Raw genomic sequence first — 26,515 nt, 5'->3', positions numbered from 1 at the left:
TATGAACCTTAATTCCTAGCTTTTGCTGGCACATGAGCAACGAACCAACTAATTAAAGTGCTGTGGACAGCATCTGTGTTCTGGATGACCTCAAGTTCTGAATTATGTTGGAGGAACAGTGGGTTGCTCATGAACCTGGGTTTAAAGATACGAATGTTGACATACTTCTGTTTAATGATGACCTGTCTGGGCCACTGTTTTTAATCTTAGTGGCAAATGTGGAATGTTTTCAGTAGATAAAATTTGGAGAAGGATTCATATTATGAAACGACTTTTTCTGGGGGGGAGATGTGTATACACGTTTCCCCTGTTAGAAAACAGAATTATGATCCGTTTCAAGCTGTTTCCCATCTGTTTCTGTCTTCTGGCATGACACATAACTGCTTCATTTCTTACAGATTTTTAGGGGATTTTTGGAAGGGAAAATAAATTTTGCTCCTACATACAAATATGATTTGTTTTCTGATGACTATGACACCAGTGAAAAATGTCGCACACCAGCATGGACAGATCGTATTCTTTGGAGAAGAAGAAAATGGCCTTTTGACCGATCAGGTTTGAGTGCTTCCTTAAATTGTTTAAAATATTCTTTTCACTGGCTTACAGAATCCATTTAGTGAGATTCACAGTCTCAGTGATTCTGAGCTTCTATCTCTGGCTTTGTATGAGACAGAAAGCTTATAATACCATCTTCAATAAATACAGTGACACTGAACAGGAAGATCAGGAATCAGATACTAGTTACTGATATTTCAGTAGTTCAAAATGAATGTCTTTATTTTTCTGTAAAACACTTGGTTTTTATTTACTTTCTTTTTTCTCTTTTTACAAATAGCTTATTTTTTAAAGCATATTCTTGCAGTCACAGTGTTTTTCCCCTTTTGTTTTCATTAATACTGAATGTAGCTGAAGACCTGGATCTCCTGAATGCTAGTTTTCACGATGACAGTAATGTCCCTTATACGTGGAATCCTGGTACTTTGTTGCACTACGGAAGAGCAGAACTGAAAACATCTGATCATAGGTTTCAGTTTTATTTTATACATTACTTCCTAATCATTGAAGATTTAATATTCATGTTTTTATATATTTTGTTGCTCAGATGCTCTGCTCACAGATTGTTCTCGTCTATTTTTTTTTCCAAGGCCTGTGGTTGCATTGATTGATATTGACATATTTGAAATTGAAGCAGAAGAGAGACAAAAAGTTTATAAGGAGGTGATCGCAATGCAAGGGCCACCTGATGGTACTGTAATGGTGTCCATCAGAAGTTCTTCAGCAGAAGACAACTATTTTGATGATAACTTGATTGATGATCTTCTTCAAAAATTTGCAAGCTATGGTGAAGTTATACTTATAAGGTTAAAAAGACCTTTTAATCTATATTCCTCTTCATTGTTCCCACCTATTTCCTAGATAAAGCTACTTCCTTAGCAAGCATGTCAGTTCTGATCTGCTTAATTTTTAACATTTAGATTTCAACTTGAATTCTAATGTCTTTACAGCTGAAAATTAGTTTTACATACCTGTACGTGTGTCAGTTTTCAGACTTAATTTTTCCAGGTACTTCTTATTTTTGAGACAGAGTATCATACTGACTTTGTCAGAAATCAGCTAGAGTTAAAATTTGTTATGTGATTTTATGCAAATTTTGTATTCTAAAATTAGATTAGTAGTTTTAAATGAACTGAAGATGAGAGGATCCCTGAGAATGTTGCATTTTCCCTAAGCTGTTAATTTAACTGTAAGTGTTGTGGTGTTTTGGTTTTTCTGGGGGGTTGTTTTGATTTGAATTTCCCCCCCCCAGAAGACTAGGAGCATAGTCCCAAGTTCATAGTGTGATGTAACATGGAACACCTAATACAAATATCTGCCCTGTAGCCACACAATTAATACTGAATGTGTAACTGTAGCCACATATTTTTTAAGAGGACAGTGCTTTCGCTGTGTCATATTTACCTGGTTCTCTTTTGCTTTATTTTTTTTGTTGTTGTTGTTGTTGCAAGGATACATTCAGTTAAAAATTATAAGCCAAATATATATTTTAATGAACTTAAATATTTTATTTCTTCTCCATCAAATGAAACATTGAAAAACTTTTGAGATAAGAGGCTTCAAAACTTAGTACGTAGGATAAAGTATTTTAATTATTGTTTCCTGTGGCCTTTGCAGATTCGTGGAAGATAAGATGTGGGTAACATTTTTGGAAGGAAGCTCTGCTTTGAATGTTATGAACTTGAATGGTACTGAGGTAATGTAAAAATTACTGAACTTTTGTATAGCAGGATAAAATTCAGCTTCTTAAAGAATATTTGGGTGGGTCGGGTTTTTCGTGTTTGTTTTTAATTCTTAAAAGTTTTTCATGTTCCAAACTAGACTGTTGCATCTAATCTTTTTTTGTTGTTGTTGTTCTTCATAGCCATGTAGCATTATGTTGATTTTCAAAAGCCAGCTGAGAGAAATACTAAACTTAATTTATTTTTAGGAGAAGGACTGTTAGAAAAATGAAGATCCCATACTGAGAGGTATCTTCATTAAATGAGGGATTTTTAATTGTTTTTTTTTTTTCTTTAATGATTTAAAAAGCAGAGTTTTTACCTGAAATTTGTAATATGAGCCAGTTTATCATATTTATAGCCTGCAATTATTCAAAATGCAGCACTTCTGTACTACCATCACTTAAAAATGTCGACATTTCAGCTCTCTTTGACTTCTCTAGGGGCAGTATTTAATCTTTGTAAAAATTTTAATTTTCTTGTTCAGATTTTTACTGATCTATGTTCCTGTTAAGACTTAAATTCTGTAATGTGGTGTTTGCAGATGGATCCATGCATCTACTGAGAGTTTCACTGATAGTCTGTGCAGGATAGGGGCATGTTGTCATGATTTGGTTTGCGGAATGAAGGCCTGCTATTTTATCAGTCTCTAAAAATTACTTTATTAATGTAATTTATAAGCAAATCTGGGTTTCTTTATTAAGAGTAGTGTTTCTATTCTGGAATAAAGAAACCAGAAGCTTTCCTATTAACTGAAAAGAAAAATCTTATAAGATAAATTGTTAATTTTTCTTTAGAAAAATATTAAATAGTTGTAATAAATGTTTTAAACTACATGAATGTACTTATTTACCAAAATGAAGTGAAAAGCATAATTATTTTTGTGACATGTCACTGTCATTGTTTAGTCCCAGAAATTCTGATATTTGTGATATTTTCAGTCATTTCTTTTTTTGCTTTTAAAATCTAGAATGCAGAATTTTAATGTTCCTACTCTTACAGTTTCTGTTTTGTGCGTACCTTTTTGGCAATTCAGCTGCTAGGGAGGATTATAAACATCAGCTTGAAAAATCCAGATTGGATCAGAAGTTTGGAAGATGAAATGAATCTAGAGAAGATTAATATTGGGTTACCTTCATCAACAAGCTCCACTTTGCTTTGTGAAGATGCTGAGGTTACTGCCGACTATGATATGGAAGGTGTGTTGAAATAAAGTATTCCATGTTTTGAAATGCTTACTGTCCTAAATAATGTGGTTAATTTAATACATGCATCAATACTTTAACAAGTTAAAGCCCATCTAAAACAGATAAATTAGAAGTCCTGTTATTTCCAACAGTATATTGACAACTTGTTGAGCACTGTCAGTTTGCACTGTATCTCTAGATTTTACGAATTTACTGACATTCTCTTTATTCTTCTCCCTTATTCTGTGACTTACACTCTCAGGATCATTTCATTCAGGCAACATTTGCTGTTCACGGAGACACCCTGTAAGCAGGATCTACGTGACTACAGAGTGCAAGCTAATTATTTTTTGCTAATACACATAATAAATTAATAGGACGAATGAGCTCCCATGCTAAGCATTGATATGCTTACCACTTCCAAGAACACACCTAGTGAGGCTTTGACAGGCAGGCAAATGTGAGTTGGGCGAGGAAACCTTCATCCTCAGCCTGTTCCAAGGAGCAACAGATCTTCAGCATTGATGAGTCACTGTTTTCCAGTTCCTTAGTTTTTGTTGGTTTTGGTTTTTCCCTGAATGGTTTTTATCTTTTCATGTCATATGTTTATAGCGGAGTCCTCAAGTTGCTGAATATCACTGTTGTAGCAATTGTGCCTCTGCATTTTTAATTTTCTTTACTTGCATGTTTCTAATCTACGTACTTTGTCACAACTTATTTTTTAATCTATTGATTAATTTTATGAAAGGTCTGCTTTGCTCTCTTCTCTACATTAAAATTGATTTTTCTTATATTTTTCTTATATCCTTGGCAAGTAAAACCTGCTGACACTTCCTGTGTGTATTGCATTTCCATATGTATTTTACAGGGTCATTTTTTGTTATTTCTTGAACAGATGTACTTTCTAGATGTAGTCATTGTGTCTATGTTGATTTTTTTTCTGAGTAGCTCATTTGCTTTGAGTTTCTATCCAGGCTCCTTAGTGGCAAACATTACGTTGCAAGAGTTTCAAGAAAACAGATGGCAGCTGCCTACAGAAAGAGTAGGCTAAGGTTTTTTTGTACAGGTATTTCATAAAGGAAGATATGTTTTGGTAAGGGTACAGATATTGGAAACATATATGAAAAGTTGTAATTTGTGTTAGTTTTGGTGTCATAAGATACTTAATCTGTTTTCTGATGTAGGTAGGAAATTGTCTATTTTAGGCTTTTTGAATGTTAACATAAAAATACTCTAAATCAACAGTTTGCTTTTCAAAGGCATCTCCATGTTGAATCTTTTTTTAAACATCATTCCACCTTTTCAAACAGAAGGTATTACAAATAGCAGATATTTTGAAATCCCCTGCCAGCCTTCTGAAGAATGATAAGTGAAGCTTGCCATCTATTGCAAACCAGGGAAATAATTTTTGCAAAGATCTTATTTGTAAAGCTAATTGTTTCTTAGATTAATCAACATTATAGTTGTCATACTATTATAATTACCTCTAATATGTATGTATAGTATATATAGTGCATTTGGAGTATTTTGAACTGTTTTGGATATGTATGCATTCTTCATGTGTAATTTTATGATGCAAGAATCATACTTTGATTGTTGAGCTAATTCCTTGGAACTTGAGGGGTTTTTTTGCAGAAAATCCCATGCCCAGAATCAGTTTGTAATTTCCCCACTTTTAAAAATAAGGTACTATTGTTCCCTTTTATTTTACATGCTTTTTATTTTTTGGGGTGGGGTTTGTTGTTTAGGAGACGTTGATGACTATAGTACTGAAATAGAAGAAATCCTTCCTCAGCATCTCCAGCCAACTTCAAGCTCTGGTCTTGGAACCTCTCCAAGCTCTTCACCGCGTTCCAGTCCCTGTCAATCCCCTACCTTGTCAGAGGGACCTACGCTCCCAGTGAGACCGAGCCGAGCACCAGCGAAAACTCCTGGACCACCTGTCTCGACACACAGTGTGTATTACATTGCTTAACTGCCTCTATTACTGATATCAATCTGACAGCTGTATGGCCCAGTGGTAGAATACTACCTTATAGATTATTTTTAATAGAGCTTTTAGATTAATATGAAAGGCTATTCTTGTTATTATCTGTCATTTTACACATATGTGCCCTTGGGGAAATCACCTCATTCTTTGTCTCGGTGTTCCTAATGGGCAGTGGAAGAGCTTTGTTTACTGAGTCTTATGTAGACTTAGTCTGTCCACTGATCTACACTGCTGCAAACTACCTAACTTAGTCTAGTTCTTTAGCATTTCATCATGAAAAAGATGTCTCAAAAAGTTACGTGATTAATAGGCTTTATAAGTTGATTAATTTGAAACCTCTGCTCAAGAGTTGTTGCAATGTGTTAGTTCACTTTAGACATACTCTTCAAATACAGCCCATTTCAATAATATAAATTGTAGTCAGCAGATTTGTAAATTGGGTGTATAATATGAAAGCTTCTGTTTAAACACAACTTTATTTTAGTGACAAAGTGGACATTTAGAACTACAGTGTTTAGAATGGCTTTTACAACAGTTCATTTCAATGTAATTTGGAGTAACTTTACAAAGACTGCTAAAATGCCTCCAGAATTCCCCTGTAACGTTTTTTTTTCTAGAGCACTTAGTTCACAGTTTAGCGTCAAAATCAAAATTTGGAACTCTGCAGTTTTTAAGAATGCTTAGGGTTCCATGAAAAGCATGTACCGATTAAAGCATATGAGACAAAACCCTTGGTTTAGGAATTCTGCTTGTTTTCACCATTGGTTTATTCCTCTTATTTTCCCCCTCTCAAACACTTCTGTATCATTGTTTCAAGGGCTAGGGATTGACTGTTGTCTCTGTGAAAAGAACTTGCTATTAGAAAAGCTTTACTGTGATTAGAATGTACAAGTGATTAGTTTTCACATTGTTTTCTGTCATGGTCTCCAGCTGAACTTCAGCCTGCTACCCAGCAGAAAGAGTCTTCTCAGAGCTTGGAGCCTAAGCGTCCTCCACCACCTCGTCCTGTTGCTCCTCCTGCACGCCCTGCTCCACCACAGAGGCCACCTCCACCATCAGGTAATGCGGTGATGGATATCGGGAGGTCAGGAATATTTTGTTTCAAGTCTATGAGATGAGCTTTGAAGTTCCACACCCAAACTGTGTATTTTATTCTTGGTTTGGGGCTCAATGGAACATACCAGATTTTCACCAAAATGTTTAGTTGATACATTTAATAGCAATAACAGCATGGGAAATAACAGCATTTTTCAGTATCATTTACATATTACTGTCTTTGCTTAGGAAATAAGTTTTAAAATTTTTACAAACTTATTTTCACAGTTTAAAAAAGTGGGCTCCCTACAGCAGTGTTTACTCAACATTTTAATTTTTATAGCATCTTCATTTTTTAAATGAAAGATAAATAATTTCGTGCATTCAATGATTTATATTCCTTTAATTTTGGCATCAGTATGTTATTGTCTTATCATGTCCGAGTTTTTAATGTAGAATTCATCTGGATCATCTGAAAATGTAAACAATTGAGTGCTAAGAAACTGGATGTTCAGAAGCATATGGGCAACATAGTTACTAACAAACTGACCCTTGTCATTTTTAACTTTCTCATTCCTTTTCCTTCCCTCTCACTGTGCTGATATTTTTCATTATTGCTGCATTCATTTCTTAAATACTGTCAGGCGGCAGGAGTCCTGCACCTGCTAGAAAAGAATTTGGAGGTAATGATTTTAATTATTTTCAATATGACTACGTAGCAAAACTACTGTGGTGGTCTGTTGTGAAAATACTTAATATGATGATGTCCAAAGGTATAAAAGTCAGTAATTCTTAAAGATTGATGTAATTCCTTTCACAGGGTTTGTATCCTGTTCTGAATTAGATTTGACTTTTCAGTGAAAAAAAACATTTCTCCAGAAGTTGGTACATTATAGTCAGATAGATTAAAATTGTTCCAGGTTTTTATTACTTTGTCCTGGTCAAAATATACCCAGCTAACTTTTCTGTGAAAGCAGAAACTTGTCTTTAGTTGTGAAAAGGCTAGTTTTTTCCTCACAGTCCATGACAAGGAGCATTGCAAAATGGATTGTGATTGTAGCTACTTGCAGTGATGATCCATTAATTAATTGTTCAAGTTTAAACTACTGCTGGTCTGGCCCAGTTTCCCCTGGATGATGACCAGTTAACAGAAAGCTCCAAATAACTGAGCTACATTTGTCTCTAAGCTGAATACTAACATATGAGCAGTTTATTTTCTGTTTCCAAGTCTGAAATGTGCTCCTAAGCCCTTCTTGGAGACATGAAACATCCTCCATAGTTCTTGGAACTAACGAATAGTTCAGAAACACAAATGTACCAAAAAAATTTATTCAGTTACTCTGAAGGCACTTGAGAGCTACAGGTCTTAACAAAATCCTGAAATAATTCTCCCATAATTCATTCTCTTCTGATAGTGCTGATGGCTTTATCAACTCTTCAGACTAGTTTTGTTTTTCTAGCTTGATCTGGTTTTGTATGTAATAATGACTCACATGTTCTCAAAAGTGCTTCTTCTTGAAACCAATCTTTGTCCTTCTTTGTCACATGCTCCATAGTTGAGCTGTCCTGCTTGGACTTAAATCAGCTCATTAATTCACGGGATAGAGTGAAAATAGTGGCTCTGAAATACTTTCCTAATGGCTTTTCAGACATTGCCACTCAGTTGGTAGGAAAGAGGGTGTTTTGAGAAAATAATTCAAAAGTTTTGAGCAATCTCAGAAAATAAGTAAACTATTTTACACAGTATATAAATGTCAGCTACCTTGTTCTGATGTTGGGCGGAGATGTACGTGGCTTTCAGATAGAGTTGAAGGGAGGAGATTATTATGCCAAAGGCATAGTATTTCAAGTTAGTTAAAATGCTTAAGTTTTTTTAAAAATAGCCAGTTTATACATAACACACAACATATGTGAGATTTAATTCATTGTACTACTTCAGTCCTATATATTTTTATGTGCACAGAACATAATCGTTTGTGTAGTTTGTCTCAATTGTGCAAAGATTAACTGCCTTTTTTTTTAACCCTTTCCCAACATAGCTTTCTATAAAAAAAATGTAGCTTGCACAAAACTTGCTTTTTATGCAGTCATTTAAAAAAGACTGTAGTATATTTTTTTCATGTATTTTTCTGACCTAAAGCTCATCCCACTTTTCCTATTTTCTCCATTTTGCACTCATGGTGTACATTTATAAGACAAAGTGCTTTGCTTTTCAGCCATACCCAAGCTCAGCTCTGAGTAAGCTAGCACAGGACTGGAAGCAGGATAAATGTCATAGTGTGTTACTATGCTTGGGAAATGGCATCTGTTTCTCTTACCTAGAATGAAAGCTCCTAAAGCACTGTGAAAATATCCCCGTGTACTGTAAAAGTGTATTAAACTTTGGTTTTAGACTTCTGTAGCACATGCGAAGTGATATTGATCATGTCTTTAAAATGTTGTGCATTTTAAGTGTTACTTTTTTTTTTCTCTGTGTATTTTACCCTTTATTTCCTAGTGCCTCACTCCCTTCAATGCCCATAACATTTCTTCTAATGGCTCAGTATGCTTTGAAGTTGACAACAAAATTTGGACCTTTAAGGTTTTTTTTTTAGTTTGGTCGTAATTTACATCAGAATTAAGTCTGAATTAAAAGAAACAAGGCTATGTACTCATTGCAGAAGTTTGCAAAGTGTAGACTTTTTGCCTGCTAATACAAAAGATTTCCACTGAGGATTTTATCAGCTCTCAGTTTTTTATAGTTAAAAATAAAAATGTTGCAGTCTATTTACCCAAGATTTTTTTAACTACCTTACAGAGTAAATTCTTACAGAACATTAAAAATTATAAAGACTGCTAATTGTCAATTACTTGAAGTTAAAAAATAACATTTGTTTTGTTTTTTTTTTTCCTTTAATCATATTGGTCAGACTTTTCCTGACTAATGCAGGAAAGGCTTATAGTTGTCTTACATCCTTGGTTTAAGCAGTTAAAATCAGGTTAAGATTGGGTTAAGACTGAGAGAATGCACAGTATTTTCAGTATATGCAATAATTTGGGTTAAATGCATTACATTTTCACTGCAGTTTTTCTCCAAATACATAAAATAAATCTAGAAAATACAGTAATAAAGTTGACATTAAAAGAGCTGCAAGTATGTTAAGCTATGAAAATACTCGCACCCAAGCAATAAGTACTTATTAGAGTAAACTGGTATTTATACTCACACATTAAACTTAGCTTTGCAAGAACCATTCAACATCTTTATTTCCCTCCCCCCGTAGCTTTTTTGTTTTGTTTTGTTTTGCAGAGCAGAGTTCTGGTTGTTTGGGTGCATTAGGATATGGCAGTCATTTTGAAAAAAAATTTTTTTTTGTCGGTTGGTTTTTTTTTGGTTGTGGGTTTTTTTTTTTTTTAATGGGGAAGAGCACCTTTCTTTTCTTGCTGAAGAAGGAATATTCAGTAATGGAGGAAAGAAGAAGCCTTAATGCTAAAGCAGTAAATGCATTGTTCAAATGTAGGCAAATGGCCTACATTTCATGTGTGTAGATGTGTGTGTATATATACACACACACACACACGTGTGCACATATGTGGACATTTTACTTTATGAGAAGTTGGGGTTGCTTTATTTTCCACTAAGCTAATGTGTAAATGTAATCTTTGCAAAACATGCAGTTCTGTCTAAAAGATGTCAGGGCATAAGTTACAGGTTGTTTCTGTATAAATCCCACCCCTTTCCTTAAAATATTATTTAAAACAAGTATGTGATATCTTTTCTTGCAAAATACTCATTCAAACTGCAATAGAAATCATATCTCAATTTTATCAAAGATATTTATTATAGCTTGAAATCTCTATATTATACAGAGGTCTTCCTCTGTATGGTGCACCAACATAGGAGCATGTCTATGTGCTACAGTCAAAGAGATTCTCTGCCTTCCTTCTCCTGAAAGGGGTTGACTTTATTAATTATCTTGCATAAAACAAGATTTGCTTACAATAGCATCCTGAAAATACCTATTCAAAGTATGGGCTGAGTTGAGCTTTGGGAGGAGGAAAGTGCAGAAGATCTGTGAAATGAACAGGCTAGTCCCCTGCTCTTGGAGAGGTTTTACTGTGTCAATTTCCATTAATACTCTGAGATGAGCAGTTAGCTTCATGTCTCTGTAACCGCAGAGGGTTCAGAGGAGTGTTCTGTACTCTGCTGGGCTGCTCTCCATTTCCCTTTATTTTCTTCCGGTTAGCAAGTAGGCTTCTCGTAGCCTACCAGGGTTTTTCTGGGGTGCCTGGGAGAAGGGCAGAGCTAATAATACCTGAAAGCAATTAAATGTTCCCAGGCAGTGCTTTCTTGCTGTGCTCTTCCTTACAAGCGCTCTCTGTTCATCCCTCCTCAGCGCTGCTTCTCTCGCAGCGAAGTTCACTGTCAGAAACGTTTGCGATAGAAATCTAAGGTTAATTGGCAGAGCCTGGAACTCACCCAAAATATATAACATATGCCAGTATTTAACATCTTTGAAACAGATGTTCAGCAGAAACAGAGATTTGACATCTCTGGAGATAATCACATACCAGCCTCATCTGCAACCTTCACTCTTCCTACTCTGAGTGACACCTCCACCCATATCTGACAAAATTCACAGCACTCTTTCCAGATCATAGAGAGTTCCTGAGCAGATACCACACATTGGCACATGATGAGAAAGCATGAGGCTGTGTCATCGCTAAGGCAAAAGTTGCTTTTAAGGTAGGCTTCTTCAACACTGGCTGCCTTTCCTTCCTCTATACCAGAGCCGCTCCAGAGTTGCCCGATATTACTGTTACTTATTCCTATGCGCATGCCTTAAGGATTTCTCCTTGCATACCATCTAGTCTTATCTCTGTCCTGCCATGTTTTTACCATACAATTTTATGGACCCAGTATATGCTTGATCGTATTGCAGAAATAAAATAATGCAGCATGGTTATGCATGATTGAAAATCTTCTTTCTCTCTATCTGAACTATAACCTCTGTTGCGCACCAGTTGATACAGCCTTCCCAAGTACACAGTGCTGCTTGGAGATAACTTAGTAATATAATTCTGTAGGATACAATACATTATATAAAATGAAAAACTAATTTCTTCCATAAACTTGCTTATTCATATGTAGTCTTGGCAGAAACATACTGCATAGTATTCTCCTGAATTACAGGAAGCAGACTTAATGTTGTAGGGTATAACTGATGTACCTATTTATTTTCAAGTGTTTTGAGTATAGATATGTGCTCTGCTTTAGAAGAGGTTCAAGACTGACTTTTAATATCATTCTGAATTTACAAAGTTTGTGGAGTGTGAATACTGAAGAAATTAAATTATCTCTCAACTGTAATGTAAAATTGAAATAACAGCATGTTTCTAAACATGATACTTGCTGATCTCTAATTCAGTCTGGTTTCCCCATGCTGCTGCAAACAAGTATCTCCTCCAAGTAACTACAATCTAGCTAGGCCATTTTAAAGTTATATAAAGCTATCTTGTGGCAGTGTTCTGTCTGGTTTTACTTTCTCAGTTTACTGCTTTTCTTATGCAATGTACAGCTTCTCTTCTTTCTCTGAAAAGGTCTTGGAGCTCCTCCCAGTCCTGGGGTAGCTAGGAGAGAAGTAGAAGGTAACATAACAATTTTTGTATTCTAGAAACAGATTTCTAATTTATTACCCAAGTAATTTGATTGCCCTTGTGATACTAAAGGTGGTTTCAAGAAGGTATTTATTGTGTAGGTTCTTTTTTCTTTTATTTAACATAGTTTTCAGACAGGCACATTATTTGCTGCCCTTCTGTGGTGGTGTGACTTGTTTTAGAAGGCAATCTTCATTTATGAAAAACCAAGTGAAAAATTAGGCTGCACTAATCAAGGAAAATACTTTGAAGACTGATTCTCAGAAGAAGCTGTAGCTAGACTGATTACTGTACCTGTGATTAAACCAGGAATCTAGGAAGCCTCATTTTGCCATAAAGAACTACATATGTTCATATATTTTGGGAAGAGAAATTTCCATTTAAATAATTTAGGCTATAGTTTAATATTTTTAGCAGTTCCTAAAGAGATGTACCTACAAAATACAGTGTGTGTATTTTCATTCTGGTGCCTAAATGTATGCGATGTACATTTATGAGAAGCATATCTCTTACATTATTCTGGTTGGAGTATGTGCGTATAGTGCTCAATGGGTCCCGTTTTAGTCATGCCAGCAGAGTAATGTTTTTGGATTTCTTCTTATTCCCTCAGAAATGTGAACCTTTGTAGCAAATATAGATATGGCGCTGAAAGTCCTAATAAAGTCACAATCAAGATGTTCTCCTGTATATTACAATTCATTTTGGCTATATTGCTGGTTCAGTTTTCTAAATTGGTAAAATCACTATATGCACAGAATAGTTCAGGTTGGAAGGGACCTCTGCTGGTTATCTAGTCCAACCACCTGCTCAAAGCAGAGTAAACTGGCACCAGGTTGCTCAGCATACAAGTTGCATTACTACTAACTGTACCCAGAAACCTGTTCCAACTGGTTGTAAGAAAGCAGGGTTGTCTGACAACTGGAAGCCAATTTGATAAACTAAGTGTCTTACGTACCACAGAGTATTCCTTCCAGTTACTGTAACCGACATGGTGATTTTACCTTCCTGGGAAACAGGCAACAGAAACACAAGCCAGAATCGTAAACTTCTTTGCCTGTTAGAAATTGTGCTCTTTTCTGAGGTAAAGGTAATTTTTTTTTCATATCTTGCGCTTCACAACTTGAATGTTGCATACAAGGTTGTCACTAGCATCAAGATACAAATGTTGAGGTTGGTGCTGTAATATATTTATCCCATAAACAAAGAGTAGATCCAGGAACTTTAGTGTAGACCCTATAGATTGCTGAACCATGTATAATTACAGATGTACTCTTCTGATGGCATGGGTTTTTAAAGTTTTCTTTGTTTTCAAGACTGGTGTTAGAATATCTGAAAATGTACTACAAAAGAAAACAACTTCTAGCATGATTGAGAACACAGGGTGCCTGTACAAGTGGGCGTCTTTAGCTTGCAACAAATAGGAGGTGATTTGACTGAATTTGTAAATAGAAAGGTAAATTACTTCAGTGTGCCATGGGATAAGAGTGCGCTAGAGTAACAGCTTAGCTGCTGGACAGACTTTAATATGTAACAACTATAAGTAAAATCACTTATGTCTTTTTGGTCCCATTGCCACATAATACCTGTTTGTAGCTTATCTAACAAAGATAATCTGGTTTATTTTTTTTCCATGCTTCAAAGCACAAAAAAGTCCTGGAACACAAAGAAAAGATAACTTAGGTAACATAGATACATGTTTTGTACTAATTAGAATACATTTATAGAATAAATTTATTTTGAAATGTGTTCTAAGTGAGCAATCTATAATATCTGTTCCAGTTCGTAATCAGCCTCCACCTTCAGCTGGAATTTCAAACACAGGAACTGCTGGATATGGTACAACCAGACCGGTAGGTATTCTGTCTTAAAATAATTTTCCTACTAAGTTTATGATGCTGGTGGCAGGTTTTTGTAAGTCATAACAGATGAAAGAAAACTGCAAAACTGACTAGTCATTTTACAGCTTACATGAGTTAATTCCCTCAGCAATTCTTATCTGTTGACTAAAAATATTCCAGAATATATATACTGGACATGACTTTATTTTTGCACTCTATGCAGTCACTTCATAGGGTGCCACATAATACCATATTTTATGTTCACCTTCAAATAACTGCAAAGTGCAAAGATATTCCTTGTATTATATGTTCTGTTGACTACGTTCCTGATTTGATATGATAAAATGTATTATATTCTGTGCTGAAATGTATATCCTGGTGGCAGTTAATTGCTTGTAAGCAGTTAATGTATTATACAGGCAGCTGATATATTGCTGATTACTAGGTCTGTAATGGAATTTTGTACCTTCTTTTAAAAATTAATTTTTGTAAGAGTCTTCATGTAGAAGTGAAACACTCAGCTATTTCAACAAAATATTCAACAAACATTAGTTCTGCATTTCATTCTTTCTTTGTGGAACTGAACTGAAGGAACTGAATGAAGGATTTATGGGCACTTGAATGCTTCACTACAAGCAGGAAATCAAGAGATGGAAGACATCTGCCTTATTTGTCTTAATAGCAGCAAGTAGGAGCCTTGCATAAGGGAAGGAGAAAGTGTTTTAATAGCTATAGTTCATATTCCAGAATTACTAAGAAGTGGTATGGTTTGATAATTCTTTAGACTTTGCAGCATATTTCAGGGAGAATTTTTGCAAAAGCATGAAGGACTTTTCTTTCTATATCTCCATCAAATGCAGTATTTGTGCTTACTTTGTTCCCTCTGTTATGGCAGTTCCAAACTCTTTGACTTAGATCATACCTCTTTATACCTGGACATTTTATGGACTAAAAAAGCAGCGAAAGTTGAATCTTTCTTATTGTTTTCCTTCTCTAAGGCATTTTGCTTTTCTCATTGGGGTAATGTTCACGACGACACTGACAGAATGGAGAGCACACTTATGAATCTTTAGTAAGGATAAAAAGCATTCTGCTTGCATAAGTGTAAGTGGGATAGATGCTGATGAAGTTCTTGACCTGTCTACAAATATGACACCTCCTCTTTAATTCCATGTCTTTCTTTCAGGTTAAAGTGATAGACCAGTTGTTGTGAATGAGAGAGAGAGAGAGGGTGTCAAGAAGCCATTAAAATAAAGATGCAGCTAACCACAAGAGTTTAAGTTAAATCCATAAAATTTGTTCTATAAAAGGTTGTAGAGTCCTTTTCTACCTTTTGAATGAGCAAGAAGCAAAAGAAGACTGCCAGCTGTGCAGAGATATCAGAGTTCTTGTAGAGCTTAAAGGAGTTGTACCTTACTGCTATTGCAATTTATGTTGTACTTTTGTACAGTTTTGAAACCACTGAAAACTACTATTAAACCCACCACTGAAATAACTTTTTGCTGATTCATTTCTCTCAAAGAGATTGATTCTCACAGTGAACAGTTCTTGATCTTTGCACTTTTTTGTTATTTTCCCAGAAATGTGAAACATCCTCTTCTAAAATGTAGATAAAGAAAACCTGGTATACACAGGAAAGAATGTATTCATTTATTACCATGTGCCTTTTTTTTTTTTTTTTTATCTGAAAGCAGCACAGAATTTGCCATTTCTGAGTCAAAATAATTGAATAAAAAATTCTGGCATACAGAAGAGACTCCACCAGTATCTTGGAATTGACATAAGTGCAAGAATTTTTGTTCATATGAACAAGACAGTGAAAAAGCACTACTGTTCTCTTGTGCTGTGCTTCTCAACACCCAGGCTGGACTACAGTTAGAGCTGCTTGCCATTTTCCAGAAAGGACCACCGTACTGCAATTGCCAGCATAATTTGATACGACAAACCTGACTGCATCTCTTCCTTTGCAGACATTGAGATTTTCTTTAAAAAAAAAAAAACAAAGCAAACCAAAACAAATACCACCACCCCCCCCCCCCCAGCCAACCAACCAAATGTAATAGAAGGTCTGAAAAAACATCTCCTAAGATCTCCTTGGCTTTTCAAGCCTTAACTCAACCCTTGTTAGGATTTCCTGACTGACATTGCTGCTTTCCTTTTTCTCAGGTTGGTTTTTTTGGGCAGCATTTCATTTCAAGGGTTTCAGGACCAAGGACAGTAGCCACGGCGGGTGCTGCTTCCCACCGAGTTCCATTCTGTTCCTTTTCTGTTTTGGCATTTAATCCAACTTTCCTTCTGCCTGCTTTCAAATTATTCAAAGAAATTACAAAATGCATCATGGCAGTTCAAGGGAAGACAGGTATTTCAGAGGTTAGGTGGCTTAAAGCATTTAGAAAGTTGTTAAATGGACTCAGCCAAGTAAAATGAATCTGATGTTATACAAAGTTTTCAGAGTACATCTATCTAGTAAAAGTAAGATCAAGGATGATACTTGTCTTGTAGTGGTGAAGTTTCTTTGCATGTTTTAAAATAATGTTTGTGTAGAGAGTTGTGTAATGGGGTTTGCTGTGAAAACAATTTCTAGAACATATATTGTTACTAAGATTTTGTCAGAATATACCAAGTACACAAAATTTTGGAAGAAACAGATCTTACAAACTATCTTGCCTTGTGATCAATTTTTTCTTTTCTTTTTTTTTTTTTTTCTCTGAAATCCAGTATTTTTATTCTAAACCTTTAAATTTAGCTTTCAAATGTGGTGTTTCTAATTTATTCAGCTTCAGTTGTAATCTGGAATCTGTTGTAATCTGTTTCCTATTTTGCTTTAAATACTGATGCAGAGTTTTTTATTTTGCTTTATGTGAGCAATTCCATTCCCAGCATATTAACTTATATTCCAACAGCTTTGGGAAGACTCCAGCCTTCAGATGAAGCAGAATGTATGCTTCATTAATACTGTTTGCTGAGGAACAGGAGTAACTGCCTTAGTTAGCAAACATAAGTTTCAGAGAAAAGAACTAATCGTGGTCTTTTAGGCATATCTTGGACTTTCACTATATAAAGCTGACTGTAGCTGCTGTTTGCAAATGGCAGGCTGTAATTACAGCCTAAAAGGTAGATGGTGCCTACAGTCTGCATTGACAGTGGGTTATCAATGTGTCCTTACAAGATCTCCGAATAAAGTAGTTGTTGTTTTTGTTGCTTACAACAATTCACAGACTTGGGTAAAATTAACTTCCTAATACTAACAAAATAATAAGTGTTTCAAACATTGTTGCACAGGTAAATATTTTTATAAAGTGGAAAACTGTTGAAAAAATCCTTTGCTTTGAACTGAACCTTCATAATATTTTGAGAATATATTCTTTGCTTTTATATGTGTATAAAATTTATCTCAGCAACTGTTACCAAAGAATCATTTTTCACGGAATCCTAATTATCCTGAATGATTTAACAGTAGATGACTACAGATCCAAACTAGAGCTAAAATAATTTCTTTTTATCAATTACTCTGTCAGACTGTTCCACCTCGAGCTGGAGTTATTAGTGCACCGCAAAGCCATGTCCGTCCCTCTGGGGCAAGACCAGCACCTGAAACTCAAACCAAACCAGCTGAACCACCAAGAGGTAAGCATACTTTAGAAGTTAAATATAAATGTCACAATTTAGTCAAGAGGTTCTGTCTCTCATTTGAAGGCTTTGTTTTCAACAGATGTCTTTGTTTTTCACTAGAAATTAAGATTCTCAAATGTAGTATCATTTGCAATTTCTGTTAGTGTTGATTATCCACAAGTATTGTAAACCCTTATCCAGATTATAGCCAGCAGTCGGGAGGAGATCTAGACCTGCAGATTTCATGCCATCAAGAGAAACTTTGATCAGATTGGTGTGTTGTGATTTGGGCACATTGGTGTGTGTTGATCACTGGATCATTCTGTGCAGTGGCTTCTCTATAATCATAATATCTGGAATAGTGTTTATGTGGCTTTGATTCTCAAAGCCACTTCCTGAATTTAAAGATAAAGGGGTTTTAAAATTATGTTACTATCACAATATGCATTTTACAGTAGTGACTTCCAAAATACTTTTAAATACAACTGAAGTGTATTTAAGAATGACATGATTTCTAATTCTCTATTTTGTATCTGTAGTAATAATTTTTACTGGAGATATGCTGAGCTTTTGATGACTTCTAATCTAGTGGCTATGAACACCTGCAGTTCTTACAGCGCCTTCTTCTGCAGTTATGTCTGGTGCTTCCACAACCACATGTTCTCATTCATACTATTCTTAAGATTTCTGTTACAATTATTTTGCAATGAAATCCACTTTTTTTCCCAATGAAAAACACTACAAATATATTTGCAGGCTCACCATTGCTTCCTGAACCACTTAAGCCTCAGGCTGCTGGACCTGCTCAGCCCACCACTCAGCTACCACCTGTGCTAAGGATGCAGGAGCCTCTAATACCTGTGGCATCACATCCATCTCAGACAAGTGCCCCACAAAGTCTGGAACCCCCACAACCACCTCCTCGTAGCCGATCATCTCACAGTTTGCCTTCTGACTCTGCTCCTTCACAGCAGCAAGTAAGTAAAAAAAGCTTGTATATTTATTTTTTCATTATGTAAATTACACATGCCATACTGAATGCCATAGATTTGTGAGAAACTAACTCCTAAAGTAAGCATGCAAACCAAAAATAAAGGTCAAAAGATTGGATGCAAAGATCATGAGGCTCTAGTAGGGTAATACTTAATTGCTTATGTATTGTCCATGAATAACATCTCAAATACTAAACATTTAACTTAAGATTTTGTATGATAGACTAACAACTTATGGACAGCTTGTTCCTAAAATTATGTTGTCATTTGACAACTTTGGATGGAAAAATACTCAATCGAAGAAATTTAATTTTATAATGAGACATGCATGACTTAAACTGTATAGTAAGTAGCTAACACAGATTTTGATTATAAAGTAAGCTTTATAGATTGCATGATGTGGTGTTTTATGTTGATAATTCACTGCAAGAAGATGATACTGATAGATAGTTAACAGAAATAAATTTCTCCCCATTTGCCATTGTCAATTATAAAAACATACAAAAATAATCTGAAAATTTAATACAGTAACATAAATACTCTCTTCTGTGCGACCATTTAGAGTGTTATTTTCAAAAAAACCAACCTTTTTCTAGGAAAAGCCATATTTCCTTACTACTGTTTTAAAAATGTAGAAGTAGGTTTTCAGTGTTGTTTATATATAGATAAGGCTAAACTTCTTCACTAAAGGTCAGTGCTCCTAGTTTTGACAGTATCAGGTCCTAGGCCAGATAATACACTACTTGAATAAAAGCACTGATTTATTGAAGCTGATGGATTTGTGCCCAGTTTTTACCAAGAGTAAATTAGTGGTTTTTTTCTGGTGTTCAGGGTTTTTTTTAACATAAACTCAGCTGTGGATATTTATGACTACATAAGTTTTCATCAGTATTTTAAATTTTACCTTATCTCTACTCTGAAGCCCACTTTCACTAAAGCAGTTAGTTAATACCTATTTTGTATCTCATTGAAGCACACAATTCATCCCTCAGTGAGTTGATTTTGAATTCTAATTGAAAAATCTTTAAATGCTCTTCCCTTTTTTTTTTCTGCTGAATCTCTCTCTCTGCCTTTTAACTTTTTTTTCATTTTGGAAACTTAGGCCAAAAAAGGGAGGATATTTTTGAATATACAGGTAGAATATCAGGACTTTTTATTGCTTGTTAGAAAGTACGAAGTGTTACCAGCAGAGAATGTACATGGAGGGATAAGGTACTTGAGAACGTACCGATTGCATTGTGTAATTTTTGAAAGCCTTATACCTTCTAAATGTAGTTTTACCACTGATCATTTTATGAAAGAGGTGCAAGCAGTTCTTTCAAAATTATTATGAAAATTACGTTTATCTGTGTGTATATAGTGGTCAGGCACTGGAACAGGCTGCCCAAGGAAGTGGTGGAGTCACCATCCCTGGAGGTGTTCAAAGAACGTGTAGATGTGGCACTTCTGGACATGGTTTAGTAGACATGGTGGTGTTGGGTTGATGGTTGGACTTGATCTTGGAGGTCTCCTCCAGCCTTAAGATTCTATGATTCAATCAAAAATATGCATAAGAACACTATAAACAGGTTTTTGACCTGTGTAATACTGTGCCTATATTGTTAACAATATCCAAACCAGATAGTTTAAGACTAGTTCAAGGAGCTATAGTTTTCTCTGCATTCTCAGATTTCTTTGATTAACATAGGTTAATCACAAGGAAGGCCCACTCTGAGCTTCATTTATTGTCTCCAGCTTAGGTTTTTTTATTTCAATTTTCTTTTTTTCTTTTTTTTTTTTTGAGTTTAGTTAAATGATATTTATTAACTAGAATTTGTAAATATGAAGTTTTCTGAGAAAAGATCTTTAAATAAATACAAAGTCTTTTGAGAGGTAGTGGATTCCAAGCCCATCCTTTCATTCAAAGCTTGATTGTGATATTTAAAACCTAAATCTCTCCTTATAAAAATAATTGCTTTATACAGTGTGAATATTCAGGACTATATAGATTACTAAGCAATACTCTGAAAAAGAAAAGTAGTTATTGTAAATAGTTTTATTTGTTGTCAATTAAGGAGATTTTGGTTTTTTATTGAATGAGAACTATTGAACAGATGGAAAAACTATTGCTATAGATGAGTGATTTTATCAACACAGTTCCCAGAATGAGGGCTATAGTGCTTTTCATGTTAATAGATGGTTAGAATCAGATCATCAGTAGTCAAATTCTTATAATCAGTCTTCAAAAAACAGCACAATCAGCTGCACAATGCATGTCTGTATGGAAATAACATCAGAATTGTCCTGACCTGGTTTTTTTCTTTTTTTTTTTACTTTTAATGGTAGACCTTATAAGTCTTACAATAGAATACAGCAGAAATTTAAAATTTAGTGTCATGTGTAATAAATACTTTTTGTTTATATCCATATCTCCAAAATGGTTTTGTGAAAACTTAAAGTATTTTTAACATGAGGTTGCTTTGTTACTTGGATTTTCTTCCTAATTTTCTTTCCTTTGATGTCTGTTTCTCTTCACAAGCAGGAGCAACCATCAGGGTAACAGGTATCTGACTATTTACCAATCTTGTATGTGATCTCCCATCTATTCAAGCAGAAAAGATGTATGAATCTTGTTTTCATACATCTGCAGTCTCATCCACATTAAAAATCACCTGTCCGCATTAATGATTTGACTGTCATACCATAGTTTGCTTTTTCCTTTCATAATGCAATTAAAATTGATACTGTTAACTGTATTTATTAGTGCAATAGCAAATATTTTGCTTCATCATCTTTTATGAAACAGTTGGAACCTCACTTATATTGCCTAGTCACATTCAGCTTGCTGAATCTCCTGATCTCAATCGATTTGGAAAAAAAACTGAGTAGGTGTTAGATTTAACATTTCTCTTTAATACAAATAAATCCTGATGCAATTGCACTGCCAAAGCTTTTTCAAACTAAAACCCGTATTTCACATTTCTCAAAGAACAGAGAACTTATATTACTCAAAGCAAAATATACGGTTTGTTACAATTTTAAAAGCATTTGGTTCCAGAATTATTTAGAACATATTTTTACTACTATAAAGAGCAACTGGGATTCACAGCTTCTTTAGGATCTTGTACTTTTTGATTATCTGGTTGATGAGCACAGGACTTGACCAGCTGGCACCAAGCTGCATTTGATTTATATTCTTTCCGCAGTTCAATTTTTTCACATTTCTCTCCTCCATTACCTGATGCCTTTGTTTTAATAATATATTCCAAAACACTTACTATATACATATGAAAATACCAATATTGAACTACTCTGTTTATATTTTGGTAACATTAGGCCTCATCTATTTTAGAAACTCTGACACAGTAGTACCAGGGATGCATGTAACCCGACATTTTTGTTTCAAAAAAACCCCACCTGAGCAAATGCCAGCATACTCTGCTTCTCCTGCCAACCAATACAGGCTACAACTACATTTTTTAAAAGAAATTGCTATGCTGGATACGTTGGGAGAAACTTATAGTATTCTTATTATTTCTGAGAGTCGCTAAAGCCTGTAGACTAATTTTGCGTAGCTGCTTAGGCAGTGGATATGTGGAGACATGCTTCCAACTTCACAGTAAAGGCAGTAAACCAAGATGTGTAAAGATCAGGGGTTAGGCTATAATAGTGTTGTATTTTAGTTGATAGTTTTAGCTAGCATGCTAGTTCAACAAAACATTAGTGAACAGAATTTTTATGCTAAATATCTGAACTATTTGGGTATATTAAGGTGATGTGTTAAAATTATAAATTTGTTTGTGAAATTTGAATTCTAAGAAGCCATTTTAAGTTAAGCTTAATTCTTTGCATTCATTTAATAAGGGGAAGCTCCAAACTCCATTCTCTCAGTGGGATGACTTGAGCAAAGGTAGATCTTCTACCTTTTTGGACAGTTGTTACAAGGTGTAAAAGTTGCATTGTAGTTTGAAGAAACTTATAAAAACAGGAATATTTTGTTTTTAAAAGATGAGAAGTTCTGTGGAGAAAACTCTCTTCTCCATTTGGTATTATTCTAAACAATGATAACTTGCCATTTTAAAATACTACAAACTGATGATCATACCTTCACATGTCAAGAAGCACTAGAGATGCCTACAGATGCATATGTCTACATAGAAATGTCTGAAGTGCGTATACTAATACCACTAATTTTTCCTTTCATTGTGATGCTTCAGTATTGCTTGTAACATCAGTGTTTTAAGTTCTCAAACAATGAAACCTAGAGCTTTTATTTCATATTTGTGCTGGATTATCACTTGTTTAGAATATAGTATAATTTCCCAAGTTTCTTAAAGATTTTCTTACACAGTGTCCAGTAGTGCTTCTGGCTAGCATTCTGACCTGCATGAAGTAGATTCAAGCTGCATCTACCAACAAGGGGGAAAATTGTGTTTAAAAACTAGCAGGCTTTTCTTCAGAGAAGGGGTTAAGGGTTACTGGCTTCCCGAAAAGAAGCAATCATTTTACTAGAGGTGCATTGTGCAAGTTACAACCAAATTATATTGAAGTTTCAGTTTAAGGCCAAGAGCTCCTTTTCTTCTCATAGGAGAGTGAGAAATGGGGAGTTAGTAATAATCCTAAAACAGACTGCCACATGATTACTAAGCACTTTGTTTTCTTTCCAGATTAAAGCAAATGGAACGTACGGCACTAAACTTGAAACACAGTTAAACAGTGACCCTTTTGAAGATTTGTCATTTAAGCTGCTTATGTCAAAGATGCAGACATCTGTTCGAACATCACCTGTTCCGACTTTAAACCAAAAGGAGTTGATACAGTTGCCTTCAGCAACACAAAGAAATGCTGATACTCTGAATACTGTAAATTGCATGCCAGCAATGCCTCCTATTCCAACCTTTAACACATCCCAGGAACATAAGCGCAGCTCTCCAAATCCATTTATTACTGGACTGAACTGCACAAACCCATTCACTGAAAGAACTCCTAATGCTGGAAACCCGTTTAGAATGGAAACACAAGAGTCTGAAATAACTTCACATCTACTAGAAGGATGTGCTGCTTGCAATCCTTTATCTCCTCTAAATCCCCCCAGCTGTAATCCAAGCCAGCCTGTATTTTCTGTTGATGCACCTGAAAACATTTTTTGCTTGCGAAGTAAATCTCTTATGGTAAAAAATGTACAGCGAAAAGGATGGGTAACATTTGATGATGATGAGAATTTCAATGTAAAGCTAAAGCCATCTAACAGTGTTCCCGATTTTCAGCAGATTGGTTCCAGGAATCCAGATTTGCTGGGCACTGAACAAAATACTTTTCTTGGTTCAGACTTTAACTTTGATAATGACTGGAATAAACGTTCTACTGATTGCTTCTATACAATGCCAGCAAGACGACCACCCGCACCTCCTGTACCATCAAGAATAACCAGCAACAGATCCCCCGCAGATCCTTTCACTTCTTTGCCACCTAAAGTGTCACCAACACAAGATTTTACAGAAACATAGATGTTAAAAAATATAAGAGGTTATATTTGTTGCTACATTTATCCAGTAGAATTGGGCATTTGAGATTATTCTGTGTGCAATAATTAATTGTCAAATGCACTGAAACGTAACTCTACTCGTAAACAGCCACTATTGTTTGTGTATAAATTTTGAATATGTATATATGGTAGAGCACAAAAAATTGTCTGAAATTTATTAAAAATCCCAATGTAATAGTATTTGAATAGACAGAGAAAAGAAGGATGAGCTACTAATCTCATTAAAATATACCAGTCTTGGAAATAGTTTTGGCTTAGGGAGGTCTAATTTCTGTCCCCCTTTGTGGACTGGCAGTGGCCTCCTCACTCCCTTGTTACTGTTTTGTTAATTGATATTTATAAGTATTTACCAAAGAGCTGCCAAAGTTTATTGAGATTTGAATGTTGACAGGTATTATTTAGAAGTTGTTTAATTTATAACAGAGGCTATGGATATTTGTAAGGCTTATATTTGAATTTGAGGCACAACAAAAATAGTTTAATTTCAAAATTCAGACAAAACTGTGTATTAATATATTCAATATTTGACTTTAATTTTCTGTCATTTCAGCTGTTAAATATTATTGTGAAATATATTCACTAGCATTACTTCAGAATAATTGTTCCATATCAATAATTTCTTCATTACTATTTTAAAGATACTTTTCTTCCACAAATTGGAAACAACTGATAAAATAAGTTTTCTCTCAACGCCTGTAAAAAAAATTCCCCTTGGGTATTGAGACACAGAGCAGTCTTTACCAGTTGCAGACAACATATTGGAGTTAGCTTGCCCCACTCTTCTCTTCTGTTAGAAGGGCTTTCTTGTCCTATAGAAAGACGCGAGTGAGGGAATCAGCAGCCGTGTTACGACATCAGAGAAGGAGAAAGTCACCTTTTGTGATTGGGCTGTCTCCTCAAGCATCCTCCCTGTCTACTAGACTTACTGCTGTATTTTTAAAATCTAACTTTCAAAGACAACAGGAGAACAGTAATTCTGTGAGCTAAACAATATCATTCTGTCACTTCTGCAGTTAAAACCAAATGAGTGACTCTTCCTTGCCCAGAGACAAGGACCATCCTCTGCGTGGTGCTGCTTTGAGGCTAGTGAAGGCTGACACACTTCTACGTGTTGTGCTACTGAAAAGCGACTCTTTGTGCTTTTATGGTTTTCTAAAGCTCACGTGGGATTACATAAAACATGATACGTTACTATCTTGAGGCAATTTAAAATAACTGATTTCCTTAGCTCCATTTACGTATGCTATAAACCCCTGCTCTTCTCCTTACAATTCGCGGTGTCTTAGGACGTGACTCCTGTACACAGCTGTGTACTTTCAACCAAAGCTGACTGTGTCACAATGGTGTCATCTCTTGGGGGACCGCAAATACATGCCTACACACATTGGCTGACTTGCGAACAAACTGTACTGGTTCTGCAAAGCCAGGGACTGAAACACAGCATACAAGCATTATATTTATAGTAGCAAAATACACGATGACAGTACTTTTCTAAAATTTCCAAATGCTATCAGAACATAATTTATAAAATAATCCACTCTGCCTTTAAACAGTGTATGGTTAGCCACGAGCTGCAGTTGGACAGAGGAGTGACAATAGTGAGTTTTATGTTGTGCTTTTTTCCGTTCAGGTCATTAAACAGTACTTACACGTTTTAAAGAGCAGTGGTACTATACTCTTTGTGCTTCAGTATGTGAATTACCTTGTTTTACTTAAACTGTTGCTATAAACATCTGCGTGATTGGTGTTTTGGTATATTCTTACATTAGCAAAACAATTGGGGGGGGGGGAACTTTTTGCTAGTGGGAGTTACGTGATAAATATGTTCCTTGTTGAGTATTTAATTACAGTGATGAAGAACTACTGCCTAAAATGTACCAGGTATACAGCACCTCTACGCTTCACAGGGTGACGGAGACTGACAGCAAAGTACTGCAGAGGTCACAAGAAACGCTCCAAAACCAGAGTGTGTGTATGTGTTATATCGCTGCCCGCTGTGACGTGTATTAGCGGAAATAATTACTAGCAGACGTTCTGCAAATACTGAGAATCGAGATCAGAAACGCTGACCGCCTGTGGGTGAATTCTGTGTGTTCCCCGTGGCAAGCTGCTCCGTTACCGTACCGCTGTCCCCGCTTGCGGCGCGCCCCTCTCCGTGGCCTCGAGCCGCGGTGCCGAAACCAACATTCCCTGCCTGCCCTCTGGAAGGCGGTGGTGTATTCATGAAATAAACGTACCTGCCCTTAAGAAAGTCTAGGGTGTTTTTTTTTTTTTCTCTCTCTCTCTCTTTATCTCAATACTTCCCCGGGCTCCTCTTTACCGCAGCGCTGCATGGCTCGCGGTTACGGCTAGGAGGGATGGCGCGGGCCCTTTAAGGGTCTCTGATGACGACGGCGGGAAGGCCGGAAGCGGAAGCGCCGGCGG

At 35.6% G+C, this 26,515-nt stretch overlaps 1 protein-coding gene across 11 annotated transcripts in view; it reads left to right on the top strand.

Annotated features, from left to right (window-relative positions):
- The window catches only part of SYNJ1 (synaptojanin 1), a 66,940-nt gene extending 40,593 nt beyond the window's left edge, over positions 1-26,347 (top strand). For 2 of the 11 annotated variants that reach the window (XM_086764706.1, XM_086764681.1), the window contains 12 exons: positions 399-555; positions 907-1,024; positions 1,146-1,361; positions 2,173-2,251; positions 3,313-3,475; positions 5,212-5,418; positions 6,384-6,512; positions 13,905-13,975; positions 17,482-17,590; positions 18,332-18,552; positions 21,086-21,109; positions 23,214-23,345. In XM_086764706.1, coding sequence (XP_086620832.1) covers positions 399-555; positions 907-1,024; positions 1,146-1,361; positions 2,173-2,251; positions 3,313-3,475; positions 5,212-5,418; positions 6,384-6,512; positions 13,905-13,975; positions 17,482-17,590; positions 18,332-18,552; positions 21,086-21,106 — 1,491 coding nt within the window. In that variant the 3' untranslated portion in view covers positions 21,107-21,109; positions 23,214-23,345. Of the gene's footprint in view, positions 1-398; positions 556-906; positions 1,025-1,145; positions 1,362-2,172; positions 2,252-3,312; positions 3,476-5,211; positions 5,419-6,383; positions 6,513-7,132; positions 7,172-10,991; positions 12,037-12,068; positions 12,117-13,766; positions 13,806-13,904; positions 13,976-17,481; positions 17,591-18,331; positions 18,553-21,085; positions 21,110-23,213 lie in introns of those variants that run through there. The other 9 variants (XM_086764699.1, XM_086764655.1, XM_086764671.1 and 6 more) reach the window with 8 other exon arrangements.
- Positions 26,348-26,515: the final 168 nt, after the last annotated feature.

The sequence above is a fragment of the Chlamydotis macqueenii genome, chromosome 1, assembly GCF_036417535.1.
Source record: "Chlamydotis macqueenii isolate bChlMac1 chromosome 1, bChlMac1.mat, whole genome shotgun sequence".
Taxonomy (NCBI): domain Eukaryota; kingdom Metazoa; phylum Chordata; class Aves; order Otidiformes; family Otididae; genus Chlamydotis; species Chlamydotis macqueenii.
The sequence above is the reverse complement of the archived record's forward strand: the minus strand, read 5'-3'. Positions and strand labels throughout refer to the sequence as shown.